General features: G+C 42.4%; 1 protein-coding gene across 2 annotated transcripts; it reads right to left on the bottom strand.

The window, feature by feature from the left end:
• Window positions 1-828: 828 nt before the first annotated feature.
• RRH (retinal pigment epithelium-derived rhodopsin homolog) lies at window positions 829-24,625 on the bottom strand. Of its 2 annotated transcripts, none has more exons than XM_068281453.1 (7): window positions 24,493-24,625; window positions 18,224-18,414; window positions 16,629-16,728; window positions 9,611-9,764; window positions 8,302-8,470; window positions 5,278-5,456; window positions 829-1,205 (listed from the first exon to the last, which is right to left on the bottom strand). In XM_068281453.1, the coding sequence occupies exons 1-7, from the start codon at window positions 24,557-24,559 to the stop codon at window positions 1,100-1,102; spliced, it is 966 nt and encodes a 321-aa protein (XP_068137554.1). In that variant the 5' UTR covers window positions 24,560-24,625; the 3' UTR covers window positions 829-1,099. The 2 variants fall into 2 exon arrangements, with proteins under 2 accessions (XP_068137554.1, XP_068137544.1); XM_068281443.1 differs by lacking the exon at window positions 24,493-24,625 and adding an exon at window positions 19,867-20,235.
• Between the last annotated feature and the right edge of the window lie 493 nt (window positions 24,626-25,118).

The raw sequence follows: 25,118 nt of genomic DNA, 5'->3' as shown, positions 1-25,118 counted from the left end.
ATTGCATGTGGTCTGGTGTTAGTCATCGAGAGAAGCCGAAGCCAACTGTGCAAGATTTCTTTGTAAGCTTTTGAAACTTTAAATTTCTTCTTCAGGCATCTGGGTCTGTACCGTTCTAATCCAGTTCTGTATCATGCCTGAAGAGGAAACAAAGGTTTGAAAGCTTGGAAAGAAATCTTGTACAGTTAGTCATTAAAGGTATCACCTAAACAACTTTTGTTGTTATGTCTTCGGATCCTAACTAGCAAGAAGCCAAAATCTCCTAACAAGCTCATTTTCATTCACCCATACAGGGCAAGGGGAAGAGTTAAAAATGTATTTCTCTACTTCATTATGCCATGTGAAGAAACAGTTTGTGCAGCCTAGACAAGTTTCGCACAAACTTTTGGACATTATGCAGTATCATCGTTACAACGTGGGCATTTTGCCTGGGCACCTAATGATGAGTACATTTAGAAAACGGGCCAATTAAAAAGGGCACAGGGTTATAGCGACAGTAGTCTAACAGTATATTTACTCTTGCTGCTGTGCTGATTCAGTAGTGCATAGCTGGGGTAATTCAGTTAATAATCCCCTTGATTTCACTGGCCCTTTCCATTATAAGATACATTTGTAGATTTCAAGTCTTGTGAAGGGGATTTCTCCTGCAAAATCTGCTGCAAGCTGATATTTTTCACATCCTGCTTTAACAGAGGATTGTAGGAGCAATTTGATTTGAAGTTCCGTTGGTCAAGTTGCATTTATTGCCCCTGAAAAGTAGTGGGATGGCACGGAAAAGGTAAACTGTTAGAAATAACAGTGTTAAGTGATTTTAAAAACAGCAATAAATTTGCTATAAATTATATATTTTTATTGAGAATTCTGAGATATGTTTCTTTTCCATCGGAGATGGACAGGATTGCAGCAATTGGAAAGACATTGCACTGCATTTCCTTGTCACTGTTGGAGTTGTTATTGGTCATGGACTTGTTATTGGTGATCAATGTACAGACATTTTACAAGCTTGGTGTACAGATTATTATAAGGTCCTTGTACTTTTATACTTATATATATATTTTATATAAATATACTTTTAGTTGTATCCTATTGCCGTGATCAGTTATGGTGTCAATGTGTTCTGCGAGACACTCATTGGAAACTGATTTTCGAGAGTTACTTCTTGGCGTGACTTGCAGCTCACCATGGAAAATATGGCTCTCCTAAACCTGAAATAAAAAATATTGTATATAATACATGCATAAAGCATTTTATAGATAGTACATACTGGGCCTAATTAACAAAGGTATCTCCATAGTCTTCCAAGCATTTCCAGTGAGGATGCCATAAGTGATCTGGAAAACTCTTTTTTTTTTTTACCATCGTCAATTAGATCTGAAAATAGGTAAAAAAAAAAAATTAAATATTGCAAAAATGATACCTTTTCATTGGCTAACTGAAAAACATTTCTCAATGTGAACTTTCAGAAAGTTAGAACCCTTCATCAGGCATATTTTCAAAGGTAAACCTAAATCTGAAAATACGCCTGAAACAGGGAACTAGCTCCACGAAGGCTCAAATTACAACACTTTTTTTCAATTAGCCATTAAAAGGTATAATTGTCACAGTATCTCTTGACTAAGGGCTATTTTACACTGAAAATTGTGGCAAAACCACAGCAATTTTGATATTTCTGCAAATGTGTTTGCAATTCTTATTCAGGGAAAGAGAATATCTCATGAAATGCTGCATCAAATATGCAGAGCGATCACAACAAAATCACTGCCAGTGTGAAAGGGCCCTAAAAGAGTACACAAAGATTTCCTTTAGTTGTGGTTAAAGATTGTCAGTCCTACCAAGGTCATATTGAAACACAGTGAGGGTTGCAAAAAAGATAGAAAATTAGTAGCTCTGTTTGCAGCTCCCTGCAAGAGTCTGAAGAGGGACCTTTTGTCTAAAAAACCCTACACTGTCTTGGATCTTAAAAAAAAAAAAAAAAAAACTTGCTGAGGAAGCTGCATTGAACTCCAGTCACACAACAGCCCAAACGTCTCAGTAACCCAGTCTATAATCTAATATGAGATGGGTAAAAGTGCAAATCCTAACCACAAAAAAGCACATCACTTATAAATATTGCAGCTCAAGTTTTCCTCGATCGTGTATGTAATCACGACTGAACTCGATTGGAGATAATTTGTAAATTTAGCCTACACCCAGGCTGGTGGAGGGAGAGACTGGGGACTTTGACCTGAATGACATTTTCAGTCTTGGATGTTTCGTTTGATTACATAAGCTGCTCTCTAGCCATGCAAGGGTTAATGATCTCCGAGTCCTAAATATGTGCCCGCCCCCCAATTGTTTGGGAGTGGTGTGTAAGTTTGGTTTTATATATTCACATTGTTTCCCCAGATGACTTAGGAACTTGAAAAAAGGCCTCTGCTCGAAACGTTGTGCTGTCTATGTGTGCTTTACCACCGCTAATGTACAAATAAAAATATGCTGTATATTTCACCTTAAATGGTTGAGTCCTATGTGGATGCTGCAAATTACTCAATCTCATAATAAGCCACAATGATGATACCACAGCTCCACCTCTGTACATAAACATCTTATTCACCTACAAATTAACTTGAGGAGTCCTGAGAAGGAGCCTGGGTCATGAGGAGGAGCATTATGTAACCTGGGGTCCTGAGGAGGAGCATGAGTGATTCTTGGGAAGATAATGTGGTGCAGAGTGTGTAAAGACCCTAAAGGGGAGAGCAGTGATAAGCATAATAAGTGGGGCCCAAGTGGGAGGAACACTTAGGGGGGAATAAGTATGTCAGCGCATATTGTGTGAGGGTTTCTAGAGGTGGAGACTAGAAGCATTTTTAGCAGAACCCCCGGGGGGTAATAGGAGAATGTTTTGAATCTTTGATTGGGAATTGGGAAGGAAGGAAGAGAATGAACAATGCCAGTTGGGAACAGGGGGTTAGTAGGGGAGGGTAGTTTAGTGGGACCTGAAACGGGTAGGGAACTCAGGGTTATATTACTGAAAAGAATACCATTGATATTATGGTTACTTTAGCATAAAGGTCAAGGTTGCTAGCAGGGTTGCAGTAGCCGTGGGCCGTTTTAATGTAACAGTTAAAGTCCCATTAAGCGTGGGGTTAAGGGCCCTTAAAAGATATGTTATGGGTATCTCTTTCTCTTGGATAAATGAGATGAATCCATCTCTTACAATGCAAAATCATTTGACCGAGACACCTACGCACAATGCTCTGAACACACCAGAATCTGGTTACCTCTGACAGGCATATACAGTATCTTTGCAAATGTCATGCTTGACTTGTCATTTGAGTATTAGTATGGACTAAATTCCAAACACAATAGCATCTTAATAAGAGGGGTTTTTTTCGTATGCGCAGTTATAAATGCCTGCACGCAAGCAAGACAAGCAGTATCAACTTTAACAGTCTAGCATAAGATAAACCACTAACGGGCAATCAGGTAAACTTCTGTAGGATTGTAAGGATCCCTCCTGTAGCATGTCCTGTCGGCAACCGAGCAGTTTTCATTTCTCTGCCTGCATTTGGTTGCTTAGTTTTATTGCATTCGCAATTAGTCTCATTGCCATCTGCAATCACTCTGCAGTTCAGAGTAGCTCAGGATGTTGTCATAAATCCATCTAAAACTTGCTGCAGTCGAACTGCAGCCAGACAGCTATGTTTTTCTTACATGCATGTTGTTGCACAATTTGGCATGCATTTGTAATGAAAGTCCTTTCCATTCACAGTCAGCTTGCAGCCTTCAATCAGCCTACACAGGATTGCGTGATTACCATTCAGCTGTGTGGGAATTTGCATGTCCACTCTCATTGGCTGATGTCCATAGAAAAGCCTGCTCCTCCTCTCACATCTTGCCCGTCATAGCGTTCAGCTTTGCCTTAGTTGACTGCTGGGTTTCTTGTGTGAAGTTTGAATATGATTGTATTACCTTGCTTTGCCTGCTTGGATGTTCACTGCACCCGTGGGGGTACAGTGAAGTCTTTCCTATCCTGATAGCTTGGAGACTGCCTTCATCACGTTGGTGACTGGTAGTATTCCTGCTAGTTCTGTTCCTGTGGACGTAACTACAGCTGTGGTTACTATTAGTTATGTTCTTTCCTGTTTGTCTTGTCTGAACCTGTGTGAATGTTTGCTATTGCTGGGGCAGCAATTAAATTGGCAAACAATCTTTCTGTCTGTTCCTGTTGGTCCTGTTCCTGTGGATGTGACTATAGCAGTGGGTGCTATTAGTTATACTCCTACTTGTTTGTCTTGTCCGTGCCAGTGTGGATGTTTGCTATCGCTGAGGTAGCAATTAGATTGGCAAGCAGGGCCGGCCTTAGGTTTCACAGCGCCCTGAGCGAAACCTGTTTTTTGCACGCACACACACACACACACGCCCATAGGCAATTCACCTTTTCTCCTAGGACAGTGTTTTCCAACCTTTTTGACGTTGTGACACATCACGCCAAATGCTCAGATCTCTGTGACATGTCACTTATGTATAATAGAAAAAATACTATTAATAACCACGAATGGATGGAAAGAGTGCATTATCCTGAATATACTTAAAAATTAAGGCTAGAACCTTTCAGGTATATTAAAAAACAATCAGTGGGACAGTTAGCCACCCTCCCCCCCCCCCCCCCCCATTTAGAATGATACCACAGCACCGACAATTTGCACCAGGCGTTATAGCCGCAGTGCGCAGACCCCCTCCAAAAAAAACAAAAAACACCCTCAGCCTCAGTATAGGTAGGTAGCCAGGTATAGGTGCCCCCAGTATAGAATCTCATGTGTAGGTGCCTTCTATATAGGTTGCCAAAAGCATAGGTGCCCCAGTACAAGAAGTCAGTTGAAGGTCTCCATCCTCCCATTAGCCAGGCATAGGGGCCTCCAGTATAGGTAGCCAGGTGTTGGTGCCCTCAGTAAAGGTAGCCAGCTATATGTGCCCCCTGTATAGGAAATCAGGTGTAGGTGCCCTCACTATAGGTAACCAGCTATAGGCGCCCCCTTGGAAGCTGGCGCCCTGAGCGATCGCTCCAGTTGCTCAGGTCGTTAAGACCTGGGAGCAACCGAAGTCAAGAGACATATTCAGTAACCTGTTCAAGCGAAGGCTTGTCTATAGGTGAAGACCATGGGCCAAGCTCAGACCTGCGGCACTAGATTGGGGTATGGTGTCTGAAGGAAACCAGGAGATCTGCCAGGCATTACAAGGAGGGTATAGGATTTATGAATTATCCAAAAGAAAGATGATGGAAATGTAAATACTTACTTTTTGTTTGCAATCACATAAATGCAGGGATTGTAGAAAGTTGAGGATTTGGCAAACAGAGGGGCTATGATCGCCATTGCTGGTGAAATTTGTTTAGGATCCCCAAAAGATGACCATAAGCAAACAATAGAATAAGGAGACCAGGCCACCAAGAACATCACAATCATCACTACTGACATCTGTAAGACATGAATGTATGACAACATAAGAACTAAAGGAAGATGATTACTTCTTCAAATTTACTCTCACTCTAAACTGATTAATGAGTATTGCATACTTGTAGACCAATCATATGCTAACGTTTTGTCACCTAATTTACTATAGTGAGGAATTTCACATTGCAAACCATCAAGGAGTGCTACTGCCATCTTTCCCCGAAAATAAGACAGTGTTTTATATTAATTTTTGCGCCAAAAGATGTGCTAGGGCTTATTTTCAGGGGATGTCTTATATTTTTATGAACACACAAGTTCCTGTGCTGTGTGTCCTCCTGCCTTCCTCACTGTTACACCTCTTCCTCCGCTGGATTCATCTCTTGTGTGCCCCTGTGTCCCCCTTGTACCTTTAGTGTCCCCTGGTATCCCCCGCTGTACCTGTGTCCTCCTCTTCCCCCTGTCCTCCTGTGTCCTGTGTCTACTTGCCCGCAAGACTATGGGCTCCAGTAATAACACAAATTTCCATATTTTTCCCCCTTACTGCCGCTAGGGCTTACTTTCAGGGTAGGGCTTATATTTCAAGTATGCTCAAAATTCCTGCTAGGGCTTACTTTCAGGGGATGTCTTAATTTCAGGGAAAGAGGGTATGATAAAATAAACAGGTGACTGACGTCAGAAGCTCTAAACCTTTGGAGCTGTGGCCTGCTGCTGCAGCTGTGCATGGCTCCATAGAGTAAATATGGAATCAGTGCATGCAGATGGCAGCAGATCATCACAAATGTGTAGTAGCCAGGAAGTATGGCGGCACAAAGGTGAGAACTCCAAAAATGTTATTTTATTAATAAAATAAAAAAAGAGCATAATCAGGAGCAATATCGGCAGCCATTTGATTTTTCCACCAATGTTCCTGGGGAAGAGGGAGAAAAAAATTAAACTATTGAATTCCCATGAAGGGGCTTTCTTGACAAATTGCTATTGGTCTTCACCATTGATCAATAGGAAGCCCTTTTTATAAATAGAAAGGACCATAAATAGTTCATGCAGAGTCGTTTTAGGTACAAAAATTATCAAAAATGCTTTATTGACACAAATACAAAAAGAGGGTTTCCAAAAAATTACTCTCTGTGAGAGGCTCCTTATAGATATGCAAATATCTTCCAAAACAGGAATATGACAACTCCTGACTTAGCAGCTGTGTTGTTTGTTCACCAGCCTTCAGGATCGTGTTTTTTACATCTGGTTGCAACAGATGTTTTTCCATCCTCTGATGCTCCTGCCTTGCATTTCCCTCAGGACTAATAGTGCTTTGTATATTGGGCCTGACGAAGGGCCTTGTGCTCGAAACGAACGTGTCGTTGCCTGCCTTTTTTGTATTGCACTAAGTTGTCATATTCCTATTTTGGAAGATATTTGCATATCTATAAGGAGTCTCTCACAGGGAGTAATTTTTTGGAAACCCTCTTTTTGTATTTGTGTCAATAAAGTATTTTTGATAATTTTTGTACCTAAAACGACTCTGCATGAACTATTTATGGTCCTTTCTATTTACAAATGGTCTATGGTGGGTCAGGTGGATGACTCTAAAAGGGACTAAAAGGTTTTTTTCCTTTTCCTATATCCAAAAGGAACAAATCCCAAATATATTATTACTCAATAGGAAGCCCTGACAGGAAATTCAAATGACCGCCAATGGCGTTAGTAATCATTTTAGCATCAGGTTAGGGCATGGATGGATGGATGGCATATTGCAGCGGCAAGCAATATAATCAAAGAATAGTAGAACAGAAAAGAAAATAGAAAAACTGAAAGAGAAGAAGATAGAAAACGAGAAGACCCTGAAGAACAAATAATAAAAATAAGAACTATGCAGATGAAAATAACGGAACAGACGTATAGAAAATAATATTACGTTCACAACATACTGCAGGTATACACAAAAGAAAATAAAAAATGTACAGATACAGAACAGATGAAAGAAGTATTCAGAGGTGGGAAATAAAGGATACAATAAAATGGAGATGAAAAAAGTGTTTTTTTAAATTCTTAGCTGGGGTCAGGCAACGGCAACGGCAACACAGGTGGGGGTGGACTCAGAGCTTCGGGCTTCTCAGCAGGCATTGGACAAAAACCACTGTGGCAGTTTTTTTTTAACTTTGGGGGGCAGAGTTTAACAACCACTTCTGGGCATTTATAGGCGACAATAAAAACTACATCAACAAGTGCCTCAATTACACTAGCGATACTCTTTAACAGAGAAGGGGTAGACATTAAGGATTTATTAAATTAAACTCTCATGAAGTGTGGTGTCTGTTCCAATGATCCATTGAGGTCTGGTTGGAGCCAAGTGCAGATTAGTCTCAACCATAGGCTATTTGGGAAAGGTATCTTACTGTCCGGGAAAATCGTGGACAGCCCATAAGTGCAGTAAGCTTACCACAACTGATTATATGGGATCCATAGTAGACTAGAAAGTGTGAATGGATCCTATTTATAAAATAGGATCCGTTGGATGTCAGTTTTCCTGTGTGATAGAAATACACAAGAAAATGTCAGTTTTCTGCTCAAGTGGAAACATAGCGTAGAATTTTGGATGTGGAAACATTATACTACAACCTCAGGAGATGGCACCAAAACTATGAACACACTCAGTTTATTGATCTACACCTATAATGAGAAATCTATCTTCCCAAGTAGAGGTGGCTGCCATCAGAGTTTTTTTGGGGGGTCTCATATTTGTAGTTGTGTCCTGTCTGGGTTATTAACATATTATATACAACAAATTGTATCATTTCAAGCTCTACATATTCCTGATAGCAGTGGCTAGCATAGTACTATATAACATAAATATTACCATGTCCCAAATCCATACCTTTGTGACATCGGCCTGATCTGACCAATCTAAATTACTGCCACCAAGGCTGTTTCTGTTACCATATCCTTTCATAGTACGTGAAACATTGTAATAGCAGTAAAACATCACCATCAGAGGTAGGACAAAGTTTACCGCAACCACACTCATTGTGTAGGAAACAAAAGACCTGCAAAGACATAAAAATATAGGACATCATTTAGCAAGGTTCTCCTGGAATAATGATCACTATAGAACGTGGATTTATTAAAACTTGTTTTGTGACAAAATGTTTGCAGCCCTAACCTGAGAGCTATTAGATCACTGTGGGGATAAAGAGACGACTGAATGTTTTAAAGGAAATATCCCTTGCCGCAGCTCCGCTCTCAGCAGGTCACCTGGGGTCCCCTCTGTAGCAGATGCCGATCCGGCGAGGCCAGGGGCTATTGCGTCTACAGGAGCATTCTATGCATGCGCAGAAGCACTGGGCCTGTGGAGAACGCTCCTGATGACAAGAGCATGAGCGTGAGTGGTGCCGCCACACGCTCATCACCGACCTCGCTGGGTCAGCATCTGCTAGGGAGGGGACCCCGGGCGACCTGCTGAGAGTGGAGCCACGGCAAGGCACACATAAGCTTCCAGGGGCTGGAAGAAGCCCCAGGTAAGTAAATCTGTTTTTTATCATTTTTCCTATTAGGGATAAAACTTTAACTAAACTCAAAAACAGGGCAAACTTTTGGCTAGGTTCACAGTGAGATTCGTGTTGCGTTCCCTGTAACAGCAGGAATCTGGGCAAGCGCCGCCAAATGTTATCCACAAGTTGTGTCACATACAGTGAAGCATACAATGAAAACTATACTTCACCGTAATGATAATGTGGGCGTTTTGCTCTAAAAACGCAGTGCAGGCAGTGTGTTGTGGTACTGAACTCCATTACACTGTAAACTTTGCATTGATTTTGCATTGCAGTGAAAGGTTCTGCGTCACAATGTGGCCGTTACGACGCACTGCAATGGCCCACTGTGAACCTGGCCTTAATGACCGCCAGAATAAAAGGTGAACATGGGAAGGGAAGCGCAGCTTCAAAGATGAAGAGGGACCTGGCCAGCAGCAGAAGGGCCGTAGAGGATCAGAGAAGCATCTGGGGCATCCACAGGCTTCCCCCTAACTGATGCCAGTATGTAACTTTATTTTTTTAATATGAAAATAACAGGTTTACTTTAAGGTTAAAGGTTTTTGCTACTACTGATGAAAAAAAATCACAAAACAAGCCTAAATAAACTGCAATTAAAATATAGCCACCAAGGTAAAGACATTTGAGAGTTATTACGCATTGTTGTTCCTCCAGTTAATAGTACATGTAGCTCCAGTAGGGTCCGGGGCGTAACTTGACCATCCCACAATAGGCATGACAGACCAGAAGACTGCATTCAACCATGCGGCGATAATCATGGCAGCATATTGGTAACTTGTTATTCTTCTTCCTACAGGAAATAGGTTACTAGATAATGTACAACAAATTAACAAAACATACTAATACATAGAAGAAGAAATACACAAGGTTTTTAACTAGATACAATGGGATGCGAAAGTTTGAGCAACCTTCATCATGATTTTCCTGTATAAATCGTTGGTTGTTACGATAAAAAAATGTCAGTTAAATATATCATATAGTACATTCCACATATTGGGCAAGCACCATCAACCACAACACCATAATAGGGTAGTATAAGAGTGTGCAGAAAGGAACTAAACCAAAATCATATGGAAAAAAAAAGAACAGCCGTTCCCTCAAAAGACCGCACCACTCAAAAATAATTGTTGCAAAATCATCTTTATTCGAAAAAGGGGGATAAAAACACTTAAAAACAAATAACATAGATAACCATGAGAAGGAACTAGTACAAATCTCTGTGAATCAATGGCAATAAATATACAGCCAAAAGGGCAAGTTCCAAACCACCGCAGACTCACAATTCATATACAATTAGAGAAATAAATGGCTACAGGGAATCCCAAAATGAAAACAATTCCCTGCAGTCCAATGTAAAAACCTGGACAAGATACAGTACTCTGTATAGTAAAGTGCATATATTAAATATTGTGCAAAATGAAGCAACCATAAATAAACAATTCATGTGTGTAAAGGTCCATAACGGAGTAAAAAGTGACATGTGCAAAATCGCATGAAGAAAAAGGTGCAGAATAGTGCAAAGGAAGAGTGGAGAAAAAACAGAATACCGGAAGCTTACTGAGCAGGCAAGATTAGTCAAGGAGTCTGTGGGCCATGGTTATCTACCGTGGGGCCGTCGCGATTCGCCGCTCAACGCTATGGCGGCTTCCTCTGGGCATACATCACCCCAAGTGTTCACGGCTTTTTAAACTCTAAGGCCAAGGAGGATGAAAAATAAGTGGGCGTGACCTAATTCAGTGTGCGCGGCCACGCACAGTAGGGGAACAGTACTGCAGCGCTGTATAGCGCTACGCCACTTCCCCCTCCAAAGCACTAGAGGATCTTGGGAAATGTAAATAAAGAAAGAATAAAGAAATGCATGGCTGAAGAAGCCAAAGTACAGACATATATCATTATGCCATACTTAATAAATCAATCAACATAATATAACACAAATATATCAATAACACAAATATATCATATAGGAAACATACACAGTGATATTTGAGTAGTCAAATTAAGTTTATTGGATTTACAGAAAGTTTGCAATAATTGTTTAAATAAAATTAAAATTTGGGCACTGTTGTCATTTTATTGATTCAAAAACCTTTAGAACTAATTATTGAAACTCAAATTGGCTTGATAAGCTCACTGACCCCTGACCTACATACACAGGTGAATCCAATTGTAAGCTTCCCTCCTCTTTTAATTTTCTCTGAAGAGTAGAACATGGGGGTCTCAAAACAACTCTCAAATGACCTGAAGACAAAGATTGTTCACCATTATGGTTTAGGGGAAGGATACAGAAAGCTGTCTCAGAGATTTCAGCTGTCTGTTTCCACAGTTAGGAACATATTGAAGAAATGGAAGACCACAGGCTCAGTTCAAAAATACCTTCAACCAGAATCCAGACTCTCATTAGAACCTACAGGAAGCGTTTAGAGGCTGTAATTTCTGCAAAAGGAGGATTGTAATGAATAGCGGAGATGCCGCCACATGGGCAAGCGGCATGGCGGCCATCTCCGCGTTACAGCGGCTTCTGCCGTGCAGCTACATGCTGCTGGTTCGCCTGGTCCTTCTAGTGCACACAGATTAAGAGCTACGCGCGCGCGCACGCCAGGTGACAGGACCTTTATGCTAGTAGAAGGGGAGTCAGCTGATCAAGCCGGTCAGCTGACTCCAGCTATGCTCCGGATTGGCTGAGTGACTGGGTGGCGCTGTGGAGCGCTCTGGGTATTTATAGGACTTGCCTGTCAGTTGCGAGTTGTCTGCTGTTGCGAATGCTTACGTGTGAGCGCTCAGACCCTAGTCAGATCTTACAGTGTGTTAGAACCAGCCGGAGCTGGGAATTCACACTTAGTCAGATTCCGTTGATAGCTTTAAGTACTATTGTATTGTAAAACTTGTGTACCATTCTTTAGTCTAGTTCCCAGGTGTTGAAACCAAGGACTTCACACCTAGACTAGGATTGTTATATTACTATTGTTTATCTGTTATGATCTCTCACTTTCCTGACTACCGTCTTGCTTACTGATTCGGTACTTCTGCCTATCTGATAACTGTTGCCGACACTGCCTGTACCTTGATACCGAATCAGTCTTCCGCCTCTGTACTTTATCTGTCCGTACGTTGCTGACCTTGCTTGTCTGACCTTTCTGCCCTCACTAGTGGGTCTTGCCACTAGTGAGGGAATTCTTAAGGGCTGTCACCTAACCCTTAGGTGATCAGCCTTGCTGTACTGTCTGTGACACTTGCTCCTCAGGGTCTGTTAGCTGCTAGCAGAGTCCTATGATCACCTGCTCCTCAGGAGATCATCTTGCAGCACAGTCAGTGGTCCCTGCCCCTCAGGGGTCCACTGGCTGCAGTACAGTCTGATTCCCTGCTCCTCAGGGAATCCTTGGCTGTAGTACAGTCATAATCACTCATTCCACCAGTGACCACCCTTGCAGCACAGTCAGTGGTCCCTGCTCCCCAGGTGTCCACTGGCTGCAGTACAATCTGAATTCCCTGCTCCTCAGGGAATTCTTGGCTGCAGTACAGTCTGGATTACCTTCTCCTTAGGGGATCCTAGGCTATCGCTTAGTCTTGATCACCTGCTCTTCAGGTGATCATATTCTCTACACCGTCAGTGGTTCCTGCTTCTCAGGTATCCACTGGCTGCAGTGCAGTCTGAATCCCCTGCCTCTCAGGGAATCCTTGGCTGCAGTAGTGTCTGTATCTCCTGCTCCTCGGGAGATAACTTCTCCAATTACTGTTGCACCAAACACAATACCACATTAGGTGTCCTGTGTCTAGCTATACTAGTATTATTGGTGATTCTGCAGATCACCACATAATCAGGTATAGCATCTGTATTATTGGTGATACTGCAGATCACCAATAATCAGAAAAATCTGTGTTGCTGACACCAATCGTTACAAGGATCTACTAAATATTGATTTAATTCCTTTTTTGTGATGCCTAAATTTATGAACCTGCCTAATTTTGTTTAAACAATTATTGCACACTTTCTGTAAATCCAATCAACTTCATTTCACTTCTCAAATATCACTGTGTGTGTCTCCTATATGATATATTAAACTGACATTTTTTATCGTAACAACCAATGATTTATACAGGAAAATCATGACTATTAACAAGGTTGCACAAACCTTTGCATCTCACTGTATCAATTGTCCCAGGTGAATGGGTTCACCTGCTTCTACAAGAATTCTCCATGCAGCAAAATGTTTCCTTCTTTGCCTTAAAGGATACCCGAGGTGACATGTGACATGATGAGATAGACATGATTATGTACAGTGCCTAGCACACAAATAACTATGCTGTGTTATTTATTTTTCTTTCTCTGCCAGATTTAAATATTAGGTATGTAAGTGGCTGACTCAGTCCTTACTCAGACAGGAAGTGAGTGCAGTGTGACCCTCACTGATAAGAAACTCCAACTATAAAACACTTTCCTAGCAGAAAATGGCTTCTGAGAGCAGAAAAGAGATAAAAAGGGTCAACAGTTCATAGATTTTAGCTCTGGCATACTTCAATGAATGTGTCAAAAACAATAAAACAGTTAAAACTTAAAAAGTAGATTTAAAGTGAACCAGAGACGAAGCACCCTCATGTATATTTCTCTAATGTTCACACTGATATATATATATGGTAAAATACATGAGGGTGCTTCATCTCTGGTTCACTTTAAACATAAAATAAGACTGTGGAATATCTGAAAAAGTCATTTTTAGGAGAAGGAAGATAGATACAATCGCCTTGGTGACCTTTAAAGCTCATCTGAAGGGAGAGGGATTTCCAGGCTGACATATATACTGTATTCTATTTTAAACAACGCATATTGCCTGGCTATTGTACTGATTATACCCCCTCTAATACTTTAAAGATGCATACAAACCTCCAATATTGATTGGCCAATCACTGACCATTTTTATCACCTCCATGTAGTATGAGGGCGAATATACTTTGAATTCTATAAACAGATTGTGTAGACATGTGCTCATACTATATGGAAGTGGTAAAATCGCTCAAACAAAATTGGATGTGTGTACAAGGCTTTAGTCAAAGACCCTGAACAAGCATGTATATCTGATGTTTCTGACTGACGTCTGACTGGATTATCCACATGCTTGTTTCAGTTGTGTGATTTAGACACTACTGCAACCAAAGAGATCAGCAGGATGCCAGACAACTAGTATTGTTTAAAAGCAGAAATATGGCAGCCACCACCAGGATATAGTTCTATCCGGATATCTCCCAGTAAACCTGTGCGGGGTGGGCGGGGGGGTCAATCTTACCTGTCTGTCCCTCGGCGCCTCCCACGATACGGTCCAAGCGGCGGTCACATGATGACAAACACGTCCTCCTTCCAGGTTGAAGGAGGAAGTGTTTGTAATCACGTGACGCGCGTGGAGCACATCGTGGGAGGCGCCGAGGGACATACGAAGAAGACGTCAGACAGGTAAGATTCACTCCCCCGCCCACCCCGCACAGGTTTACTGGGAGATATCCGGATAGCAACTACCCGGGTATCTCCCGGATCCGGATTTGAGCAGCCCTAGCCACCACATGCTTCTCACTTCAGGCGTCCAATAATCTACACTAATTATAAATGCTGCAGTCACAAAGACAGCATTCATTGCACAACCACAAATATCTCATTATCGAATATATACTATATACATACTGTACTTCCATGAGCAAAGGTGCGATGAATTTTAATATATGCTGCTTTATGGAAATTGCAGGTAAATTATTTCTAAAGGTATATACCCACCTAACTTTCCAGCACTTTTCAACAAAAAAAGTACCAAAAAGTAGGTGAAAAGGTACTATCAAATTTTTTTGGAGCATTTTCTCGCTTTCTGGTGGCTTAAAAGGCATTTTATTGACAAGTTTAAAAATATCACCTAGGAGAAAACTCAGGTGAAAAAGTGAATATGGCCCCTGGTGTCTAGTGGTCTCCCCCCCCCCCCCCCCCCCCCAATACAGCATACCTGGTGTCTAGTGGTTCCTCTCCTCATACAGAATCCCTGATGTTTAGTGCCTCCCCACCCCAAAACAGCAATGTAGACGTATGAAAGAAAACAGCATACTTGTGTCTAGTGGTCCCCCCATACAGTCTACTGGTATACAATGGTCCCCTTTCCCTCCCCCATACAGCATGTTCCCTGGTGTTTAGTTGCCACCCACACTCCCTCCCTGCCTCCCTTTGAATTGTACTGGCAGTGAAGGTGGTGGAGCAACATCTTACCTGCTCCTGGGCTGGCAAGCACAAGCACAACATTTCATTTAAGATCTTCATTGCTTGATGAATTACTTGACTACCAAAACTTTGTGCTTGTTGTTACTGTGATACAAAGTAAAGCAAAGTGTGCATCTGATCCAGGTGGAGTCCAAGTTCTTCCTTCCACTGTGGCTGTTAAAGAAGTCATCAATCAACTCATGCTATCCCCCAGTACTACTGACCCGGGGCTTTCTCCAGCCCCTGGAAGCCGCTAGTCCCTCACCGCAGCTTTGCTCTCCACCGCTGGCTCCCAGTCCCCGACGGTGCCCTCCACAGCACCGCTGTCAATCACCTCCACGTGGTCCAGAGTGTACTGCGCAGGCGCAGAACTATTGCGCCTGCGCAGTACACTCCCAGACCACATGGAAGTGATTGACAGCGGCGCTCATGCAGGTGCAGTAGAGGACGATCTGGAGGTCACCCTGTGCACCGTTAGGGACCGGAGGCCTGCAGCGAGGGACAGGGGCTGAAGAGAACCCTGGGTAAGTAGTACAGGGGGTAGTATGAGCTGATTGATGACTTCTTTAAGGCCCGTACCCCTCTCACAATTTTTCAACAATTTTCCCGACGACCAGTATTTTTTTTTGTGATAATTGGCCATTTCCGTGATCTTGCAATGTGGGTACAGATGCGCGATCAGACGCGTTACACAGCGATACCGACCATCACAGTGGATTGGATCTTTAAGATCCCCAACGACTACTGCGCAAAGTACCACGATCGCTTGAACTCTAGTCCTGTGATGTCGCGCATAACCGTCGGCCGGAAGATATTTCGGGGAGTGCTTGTCGTCAGGGAGACGTTACTGGATTCATCTTCCTGCATCGCGAGGCGAGTATGTAGCTTTACATGGTCCATCAGGAATCCAGTTTGCCTCCCTGGGACATATAACCTCGTATTGTGTGATGATTGAGTGAAGTTACAAGCTATCTGGACAGCATAACCAAACCAAACACCCTGCAAAGGACTATGGGGAGATTCAGGCTGCCAGGCTTTTACTGTGGGCAAATCTCTCATTCAGCAGAAAGAGGTCTCCATTAAAAGCTCTCTTCTTATTTAATTTACCTTTTAAGTCACCAACAACCAAGAAAATAATTTTGCCAATGCCTTTTTACCTACTTTTTGGTACTTTTTCAATTGAAGAGTGCTGAAGAGTAATTTTAAACAGAAGATGAAAAATTACCTCCTAGGAGAAAGCTCTAAAGAAAAACTGAATTACATATGGCCTGTCCTAGTTTAGTGACAGTCAAAGCAAAAAAAAACAAAACAAAAATAATAATAAATGAAAGGACTTTTTTTTTGCAATTAGCCTTCATGAGGTATATATTACTTGGAAAGGTGAGAAGAAACTCTCTTTGCTCACAATCTGAATTTCCTAATCAGTACCTATGTCAGGTCTGCAGATAGTCAGGTATCGGTCAATAGCAACAACAGTGAGCAATCCGATACTTGCCATGCCAAAAAAAATATTCAAGCCAGCATAAATCTGTAAATAAAACACAAAAATCACCATGAGTCATAAAAAGCTCAAACGTAGAAAAAGCACAAGCATTCTTCATCTTTAAGGTGTACCTGAGATGAAGACAAAAGCATTGATACTTTCATGGGGTTTCCTCCAGCCCCCTTGCAGTCCATGCTCGGATCATCCACGAGCCGGCCCAGTAACTTTGCTCAGTCGCGTTCTGTCACGCATGCACAATATACTACGCAGATTGCTACCATCTGTGGGAGTACGGCCACAAATGCACAACATAAAGCGACTGAGCCGGTGAGCAGCTGGGGAGGATGGTGAGGGATCCTCTGGCCTGGGGGGAGCTGGTGGAAGCCACAGATAAGTATCAATTACTGTATTTTATTCTATTCATCTCAGGTTTCCTTTAACAAATAGGTGATCTTTAACACATCTGTGTCTTATGACTATTATGCATTATTAGCAAATATGTATAGTTTTTGTTGGAAGCTGAATGAACCACATTTTAGGTTACACGGATATGGATGCTATGCACAATTCAGAGTCAAAATCTACAGTACACCCTAACAATAAATACAATAATATGAGACAACAGCAAAGCTCTGTATACTCTTGCTACTACACATACAATTAAATATCTCATCTCGAGTTTATTTATAGTTTAGGTTTGCTTTAAATCTGGCCCATTAACCACTTTACTTTCAACCGCCACTTATATACAGCATACGGCCGTCAGTTGTCAGCCACAACGCCTTATACAAAATGGACAGTTTCTCCTCCCCCCCCACCACCCCCAACGCCATCTTTGCAAGAATCCTACGAGACCAGGCAGTACACTGTAGCTGGGTTCCATTGGTAGTGTGAGAGCGGCCAATCAACTATGTTCCCATTAATAGATCTAGCAGCTACCGATCAGTGGTAACAAGCGTGGGGGGGCACAGGAACGTGTGGCAGGGAGAGGTTGATGAATATGTTTTAGTATTTATTTTGTGGCCTGCAAACAGCATGTGGGCATTACGTGCTTTCAAAGTAGCATGTTTGCAGAACAAAATACATTTTTTAATTTTACCCCATTTTTCAATCAAAATGGAAAAAAAAACAGAGGGACAAATCCCTAATTATACACCTTTTCAAATATGTTGGGGGGGGGGGGGGGGTCTAGTTTTTTAGATGGGGTCATTTGTTTGGATATTCAGTGGTCTTGTACCTTTTGCTCTGTTTTTTTTTTTTTTGTTGCATCAAAGTAAAAAAAAAATTTTGCCAAAGTTTTGCATAGTTTTTATGCATTTTTTTTTTAATAATGTATGAGATTCAATGCTTAACATAAGTAAAAAATGCCCTATTCATCCTGTAAACAACATCACCAAGATTGTCTATGTTGGACAAAGTACAGCCGAACCATAAGCTGTGAAAGTGTAATGCTCCCAAAGGAAAAAAATGCTTCTTTATTAAGAGCTGCTTTACGGTAGCGAAGTGGTTAAGTTATGCAGGAACAAATGATGTGCTATACCTGGCATCCTGTGTATCCAAATTTCCAGCTTCCATGAAGGTCAGAAGCTGCTGACATAGGATAACCAATCCCACTAACTCCAATATCAGTAAATGCCAGGTTGATGATTATGGCATTGGTTGCTGTACGAAGCTCCTTGTATTTCACAAAGATGCCAAGGACTACGATGTTGCTTAAAAGGCTTATTACACCTGAGGAAAAATGGAGATGATGAATGGGATCAATAAGACATCAAGCTACTAAGTGTCCAAGACCTCCTGTATGGAAATGTTCTGTATTACCCATGGAACATGTATTAAATCAGACTTAAATTGCTCACTGATCAATACTACAATTATATTATGTTACTGAATTTGGTCCCCCTAAGAGATATGATATGGCTGTGTATTGTTTCCAAAACATATCCACTCCTGCATATACTCTGGACATCCCATCTCAAACCACAGTAATTGCCCTGGCATAACTCACCCTACACTACTCAGGTTTAAATTAATTGGTCCATTTTGAAGCTGCATATATTTGCATAAAAATTTGCATTAACAGAAGAATTTGCATGTAATTGATCATCCCTAGTCATTACTCTACATTTCCCCTCTTCTGAAGAATCACACTATCCTTTCTCCTGAGATCTCATTCAAGACAGCTGCATGGAGGGGTTAGTATCAGGTGGCATTTTTAACACATGAATTTATAAAGCTGCAAAGAGACATCACTACTGTCACATTGCATCTCTCCGCAAGAAAAACTTTGCCACTTCAAACATGGTGCAGGCTATTAATTTCTATGGGGCCAATTGTTCTGCAGTGTGCTGTAATTAGCAGAAATGTAAGGCGAAAACAGCGTCTAAGACTTCATTACACACTTTTGTTAGAGGATACAGTATAACAATGCACTCCTCTCCATGCATCCATTTTTAAGACACTTTAGGTGGCTAAAAATGATAAAGGACAAAGGTTAAGGCTAATGCTGGGTACACACTATGAGATTTTATGGTCGATTTACTGTCAGATCGATTATTTCCAACATGTCCGATATGCTTTCCGATCGATTACCCAGTATTTTCCGATCGATTTCCATTAACTTTAATGGGAAATCGATCAGAAAGCAAATCGGACATGTTGTAAATAATCGATCTGACAGTAAATCGACCAGAAAATCTCATAGTGTGTATCCAGCATTAAAATGATAAATGACAAAGCTTAATCTTTTTGAATACCCAGTCTGCTGAACCACAATGGAGTTTTTAAGTGGAAGTACAAGCTCAGCAATTTGTATTGAATAATTGTTGAAATAGTACCTCTTGTCAGGTTCTCATTGTTGTCCGTGTTCCCAATGTGGAGATTTTCTTTCAGCTCATTTGTTTATGTGCTGGCACCAGGAATAATCATGAACTCCCAACATGACCAGAGCAGTAATTGCTGTACATGCATTCCGCACCCTACTTTGACCTCTACATTTCTGTTATGCAGTGGGGACAAGATATGACAAGACGTCCCCAATAAAGAACACATATAGCTGGTGAGTGGCACTATCCTTCCCCAGTTCAATCTTCAACTGATGCAATTTTATTCAGTTTACCTTCTGGAGAAACAGATCTGTGGAAACACACTACAAACATTATCATCACCAACAGAAGTCCATACCTGCAGTTATGAGATAGGCTGCAACAATGTTATGCTCATGCTGAGAGAACACAGAATGGGATTCAGTGGAATCGGCAGAACCATTTCTTGTGTCAGTCCATGTAGAAGGTGAGGTTACGAATTCCTGCGTTTTCTCCATCCTTCCTCATGGATGAGTCACCACAATCTCTGTCCACCATTATTTTGGCCCATTATTTCTTGGGCTGCTTGAGCATTAAATGTCTTGCATAAATTACAAGATTCTCACAGCCAGTCAGTGTTCAGCAAAGCTGGTTACCTAAACAAAGGCCTGCAGAGAACTTCAGACATTCACAATGCACTGCTTAGTCTTCCTTCAGAGCCTCTTTTCTGGAGTGCTTAATTCCATCACATGCCCCTATTAGCAAAGAGCTTGGAATGCGACACAGAGACTACTACTACACAAACTCATCTATTTTAGCTACTTGATCGTTTATATTTACATTTAGTTTTACTCAGATGCAAATAGGGGGAAAAAACTTGAAAGGTTTCAATCTTGGAGTAATGCGCTAATTTGGACAAACTTCTTACATTTTGTAGTTAGCAGATTTGTTATTTTTAATTCATCATAAATAAAGGTAAAAAAGACAACACATTTCCCACAGTCTTTCTGTAACATAAACTGACTTATTTTACATCACAGGTAGTTCTCCAGAATTCAGAGGTACCGGTAACTATTACAGCCATTAAAGGGGCAGTATGGTGAATTTACTTATTATACAATCATTCAATATAACATTTTACTAAGTGGAGCAATGCATCGAGCTTGTATTGTTGTAGAATAAAAGTCAATTACAATAGTGCATTAGCCACAATCAGTGAAGGAGTCACGTCGGGAGAGAAACCTTACTGACGCACAGTTAGCATATACCATTGTGGAGTAGGAGGCAGCCCTGTCAGCTGTTTGTATTTTCATTATTCTTCCCCCCTTTGATCATCCCGGAGAGGATTGCTCCTATTTGTAACGGCACACTCGCAGTGGCGTAGCTACAAACCTCTGGGCCCCAATGCGGAATGTGGATGTGGGCCGCCCGCCCCCCCCCCCCCCCCCCCCCGGCAACAACAGCCCCCCTCCCCCGGCAACACCCAACGCACACACATATCCGAATCCCTATAGCCAGCTATAGGTCCCCCCAAGTATAGGTAGCCAGGCATAGGTAAGCTAGTATAGTTGCCCCCAGTATAGGTTAGATAGGCAGGCGACACCGCCGGGATAAGTTAGATAAGTTAGATAGATAGGTGCCCCCAGTACAGGTTAGCTAGGTGGGTGCCTCTAATATAGGTAGCCAGAATAGTTGCCCCCAGCATAGGTTAGATAGGTAGGTGCCCCCAGTATAGGTTAGTTAGGTAGGTGCCTCCAATATAGGTAGCCAGTATAGTTGCCACCTGTATAGGCTAGCTAGGTGCCCCGAATACAGGTTAGACAAGTAGACAAAGACAAGACAAATAACATTTATATCGCGCTTTTCTCCTGGCGGACTCGAAGCGCCAGAGCAGCAGCCACTAGGGCGCGCTCTATAGGCAGTAGCAGTGTTAGGGAGACTTGCCAAAGGTCTCCTACTGAATAGGTGCTGGCTTACTGAACAGGCAGAGCCGAGATTCAAACCCTGGTCTCCTGCGTCAGAGGCAGAGCCCTTAACCATTACACCATCCAGCCCCCACAAGTAAGTGCCGCCAGTATAGGTTAGATAGGTAGGTGCCCCCCAGTATAGGTTAGATTAGGTAGCTGCCCCCCAGTATAGTTAGATGAGGTAGGTGCCCCCGAGTATAAAGTTAGATGAGGTAGGTGCCCCCCAGTATAGGTTAGATAGGGAGGTGCCCCCCAGTATAGGTTAGATAGGGAGGTGCCTCCAATATAGGTAGCCAGTATAGTTGCCACCTGTATAGGCTAGCTAGGTGCCCCGAATACAGGTTAGACAAGTAAGTGCCCCCAGTATAGGTTACATAGGTAGGTGCCCCTCAGTATAGGTTAGATTAGGTAGCTGCCCCCAGTATAGGTTAGATGAGGTAGGTGCCCCCGAGTATAAAGTTAGATGAGGTAGGTTCCCCCCAGTATAGGTTAGATAGGGAGGTGCCCCACAGTATAGGTTAGATAGGGAGGTGCCCCCCAGTATAGGTTAGATAGGGAGGTGCCCCCCAGTATAGGTTAGATTAGGTAGGTGCCCCCCAGTATAGGTTAGATTAGGTAGGTGCCCCCCAGTATAGGTTAGATTAGGTAGGTGCCACCTAATGCACCTATTTGGAACAACCCAATCTTAAACCAATTTTACACTATCCCAGACCCTGTAATATGGATCAGAAGAGGTATCTCTAAACTCTCACACATCATTTCTAATGGTGCCCTTATGGAATTTAATGTCCTAAAAGACAATTTCTCCTTACCAAATACCTTCTTTTTAGATATATCCAAATAAGACACGCATTCCAGGCGCAATTCCCCGGAGGAGCAATAAGTTTACAAACTTCAGAATTAGAGGATATTACTAGAAAAGAAAATTTACAAAAAGCTCTCTCCACTCTCTATCAACACATAATTCTCCTTACAGAACCTCATTCATCTGTATATAAGCAACCGTGGTCTACCCTAATCCCTACAATGGATGATGAAGATTGGGAGAATGCCCTTATAAAGCCTTTTGAATATTTAATCGCTACCAAAGATAAACTTATCCAATTTAAAATTATACACAGAGCATACATGACTCCAAAAAAATTGGCAAAGTTCAATCCTGCTGACTCCAGTAAATGTTGGCGATGCGGAGAAGTACTGGCAAACTTTGATCATATTTTTTGGTTATGCCCCAAGATAAGCAGGCATTGGGAAGAGGTATGTAATTACATTACTCAAATTGTTAAAATTAGAATTCCCCCGGTACCTCTTCACTGCTTACTTGTTGAAGTGATGGATTTGGGCCCCACTAGAGCACACAGATCTCTAATAGGTTTACTACTATTCTATTACAGGAAATGTATATTATTGCACTGTAACCAAACAGACCCCCCAACAATTGCCTTCTGGAAAACGATTAACTCCTCCCTGCACCTTTATAAGGCAGCATACCTAGCCAGAGGTTGTCCAACCAAGTTCCAAAAGATTTGGGGTGCATGGAAAAAAAACCGAGACACGGTATCCACGATATAACGCATGATTACATTAATTCTGAATCCTAAGATAAAATATAGGAAAAGATGATTTCTTTAGCGAAGGATGCGCTAATGTGTAACCATATCACGGTATTATGAATTCTTATGCTAATTACTAAAGTACATAATATCGGAAAATTGCTAATACTAAAAGAATACATGTTTTGATTACAAGAGGAATATGACTATACTTTATATGTGAATCTATTTTAATACTGCTTATAATGCAAGGAGGATAGGGGGCATGTCAATCCTGTAATATAATTCCTAAGTAGCTTGGATGTGATGGATATACTTTCTGATATATTATCTTAAGAGTACAGTCAGATATTGTGAGCCTTTTATTCAGTTTTGTTAACGGTTATAACCCCCAAATGTTCATGGGGGTTACCGTCTTAAATATATGTACTGTTAGTTTCTTTAAAACTTCAATAAAAAGAAACTTTAAAAAAAAAAAGATTAGGTAGGTGCCCCCCATTATAGGTTAGATTAAGTAGGTGCCCCCCAGTATAGGTTAGATTAGGTAGCTGCCCCCCAGTATAAGGTTAGATTAGGTAGGTGCCCCCCAGTATAGGTTAGATTAGGTAGGTGCCCCCCCAGTATAGGTTAGATTAAGTAGGTGCCCCCCATTATAGGTTAGATTAGGTAGCTGCCCCCCAGGATAGATTAGGTAGCTTTCCCCCAGGATAGGTTAGATTAGGTAGCTTCCCCCCAGGATAGATTAGGTAGCTGCCCCCAGGATAGATTAGGTAGCTGCCCCCAGGATAGGTTAGAGTAGGTAGCTGCCCCCCAGGATAGGTTAGGTAGGTAGCTGCCCCCCCAGGATAGGTTAGGTAGGTAGCTGCCCCCCCAAGGATAGATTAGGTAGGTAGCTGCCCCCCAGGATAGGTTAGGTAGGTAGCTGCCCCCCCAGGATAGGGAAGGTAGGTAGGTAGGTAGGTAGGTGCCCCCCCCCCCATAATGGAGGGGGGAGCCGCAGCTGCGGGGAGGGCAGCCCGACCTCTCCCTCCCTTCCTCTTCCCGGCCCCCCCCCCCCTCAGATGCAGAGTGAGCGCGCATGGAAGCGCTGTAGGCAGAACTCACCTCCGTCCTGTTTAGCCGGAAGCAGTGTGTATCTGCTTCTATGCAGAGAGGAGATCAGCGGCGATTGGAACGCAGGGACGGAGGTGAGTTCTGCCTACAGCGCTTCCGTGCGCGCTTACTCTGCATCTGGGGGAGGGGGGGCCCGGGGAGAGGAAGGGAGGGAGAGGTCGGGCTGCCCTCCCCGCGGCTGCAGCTCCCCCCTCCCAATAGCGCGCACGGCCCTCCAAACGGACATGGGCCCCCCGGGCCCCTCCCCCGCCTCTTCAGGAGCCGGGCCCGGTCGCAGTGGCGACCGTTGCGACCGCGGGCCCTACGCCACTGCACACATGCAGTTTTACAGCTCACCAGAACAGCCTCAGGACAGTGATTTATGGCTCTTACCACCTTCCTCCGAAAGTAAAGAATTCACAAAGAAAAGAAAACTGTGTGCCTCTGGTTTAAAAGGCATGTAAAGAATGCAGGACACAGCTATAGTACTTGTGCCTGCTAAAACTAGCCACTGGGAATCTGCGCAATAGCAGAGAGCTGGTCTCCACAGCAACAGACAACAACAGTTGTCCGTGGTTTTGCCAGCTTCTCTGAAGGGGGCAGTATTTTTTTCATCAGAGCCGTAAATCACTGCCCTGGGACATACAGCGGCTCTGATGAGCTGTAAAACTGCATGAGTGTGCCGTTACAAGTAGGAGCAATCCTCTCCGGGATGATCAAAGGGGGGAAGAATGACGAAAATACAAACAGCTGACAGGGCTGCCTCCTACTCCACAATGGAATATGCTAACTGTGCATCAGTAAGGTTTCTCTTCCGACGTGACTCCTTCACTGATTGTGGCTAATGCACTATTGTAATTGACTTTTATTCTACAACAATACAAGCTCAATACATTGCTCCACTTAGTAAACGGTTATATTGAATGATTGTATTATAAGTCAATTCGCCATACTGCCCCTTTAATAAGCCAAGATACTACTTAAAGAGGAACTTTCTGGAAAATTTAAAAATGTAAAAA

Source organism: Hyperolius riggenbachi, chromosome 1 (genome assembly GCF_040937935.1).
Source record: "Hyperolius riggenbachi isolate aHypRig1 chromosome 1, aHypRig1.pri, whole genome shotgun sequence".
Classification (NCBI taxonomy): domain Eukaryota; kingdom Metazoa; phylum Chordata; class Amphibia; order Anura; family Hyperoliidae; genus Hyperolius; species Hyperolius riggenbachi.
Note: the sequence above shows the minus strand (reverse complement) of the source record. Positions and strands in the feature narration are given on the sequence as shown.

What these genes read in the sequence shown, in the direction of transcription:
- RRH (XM_068281443.1), bottom strand. Translation starts at nt 20,005, where the DNA reads ATGGAGAAAACGCAGGAATTCGTAACCTCACCTTCTACATGGACTGAC. An exon ending in AACTGGAGGAACAACAATGC is followed by an intron (nt 8,471 to 9,610) that starts GTAATAACTCTC and finishes ATGTCTTTGCAG; the next exon opens with GTCTTTTGTTTCCTACACAA. An exon ending in ATCAGGCCGATGTCACAAAG is followed by an intron (nt 5,457 to 8,301) that starts GTATGGATTTGG and finishes CATGTCTTACAG; the next exon opens with ATGTCAGTAGTGATGATTGT.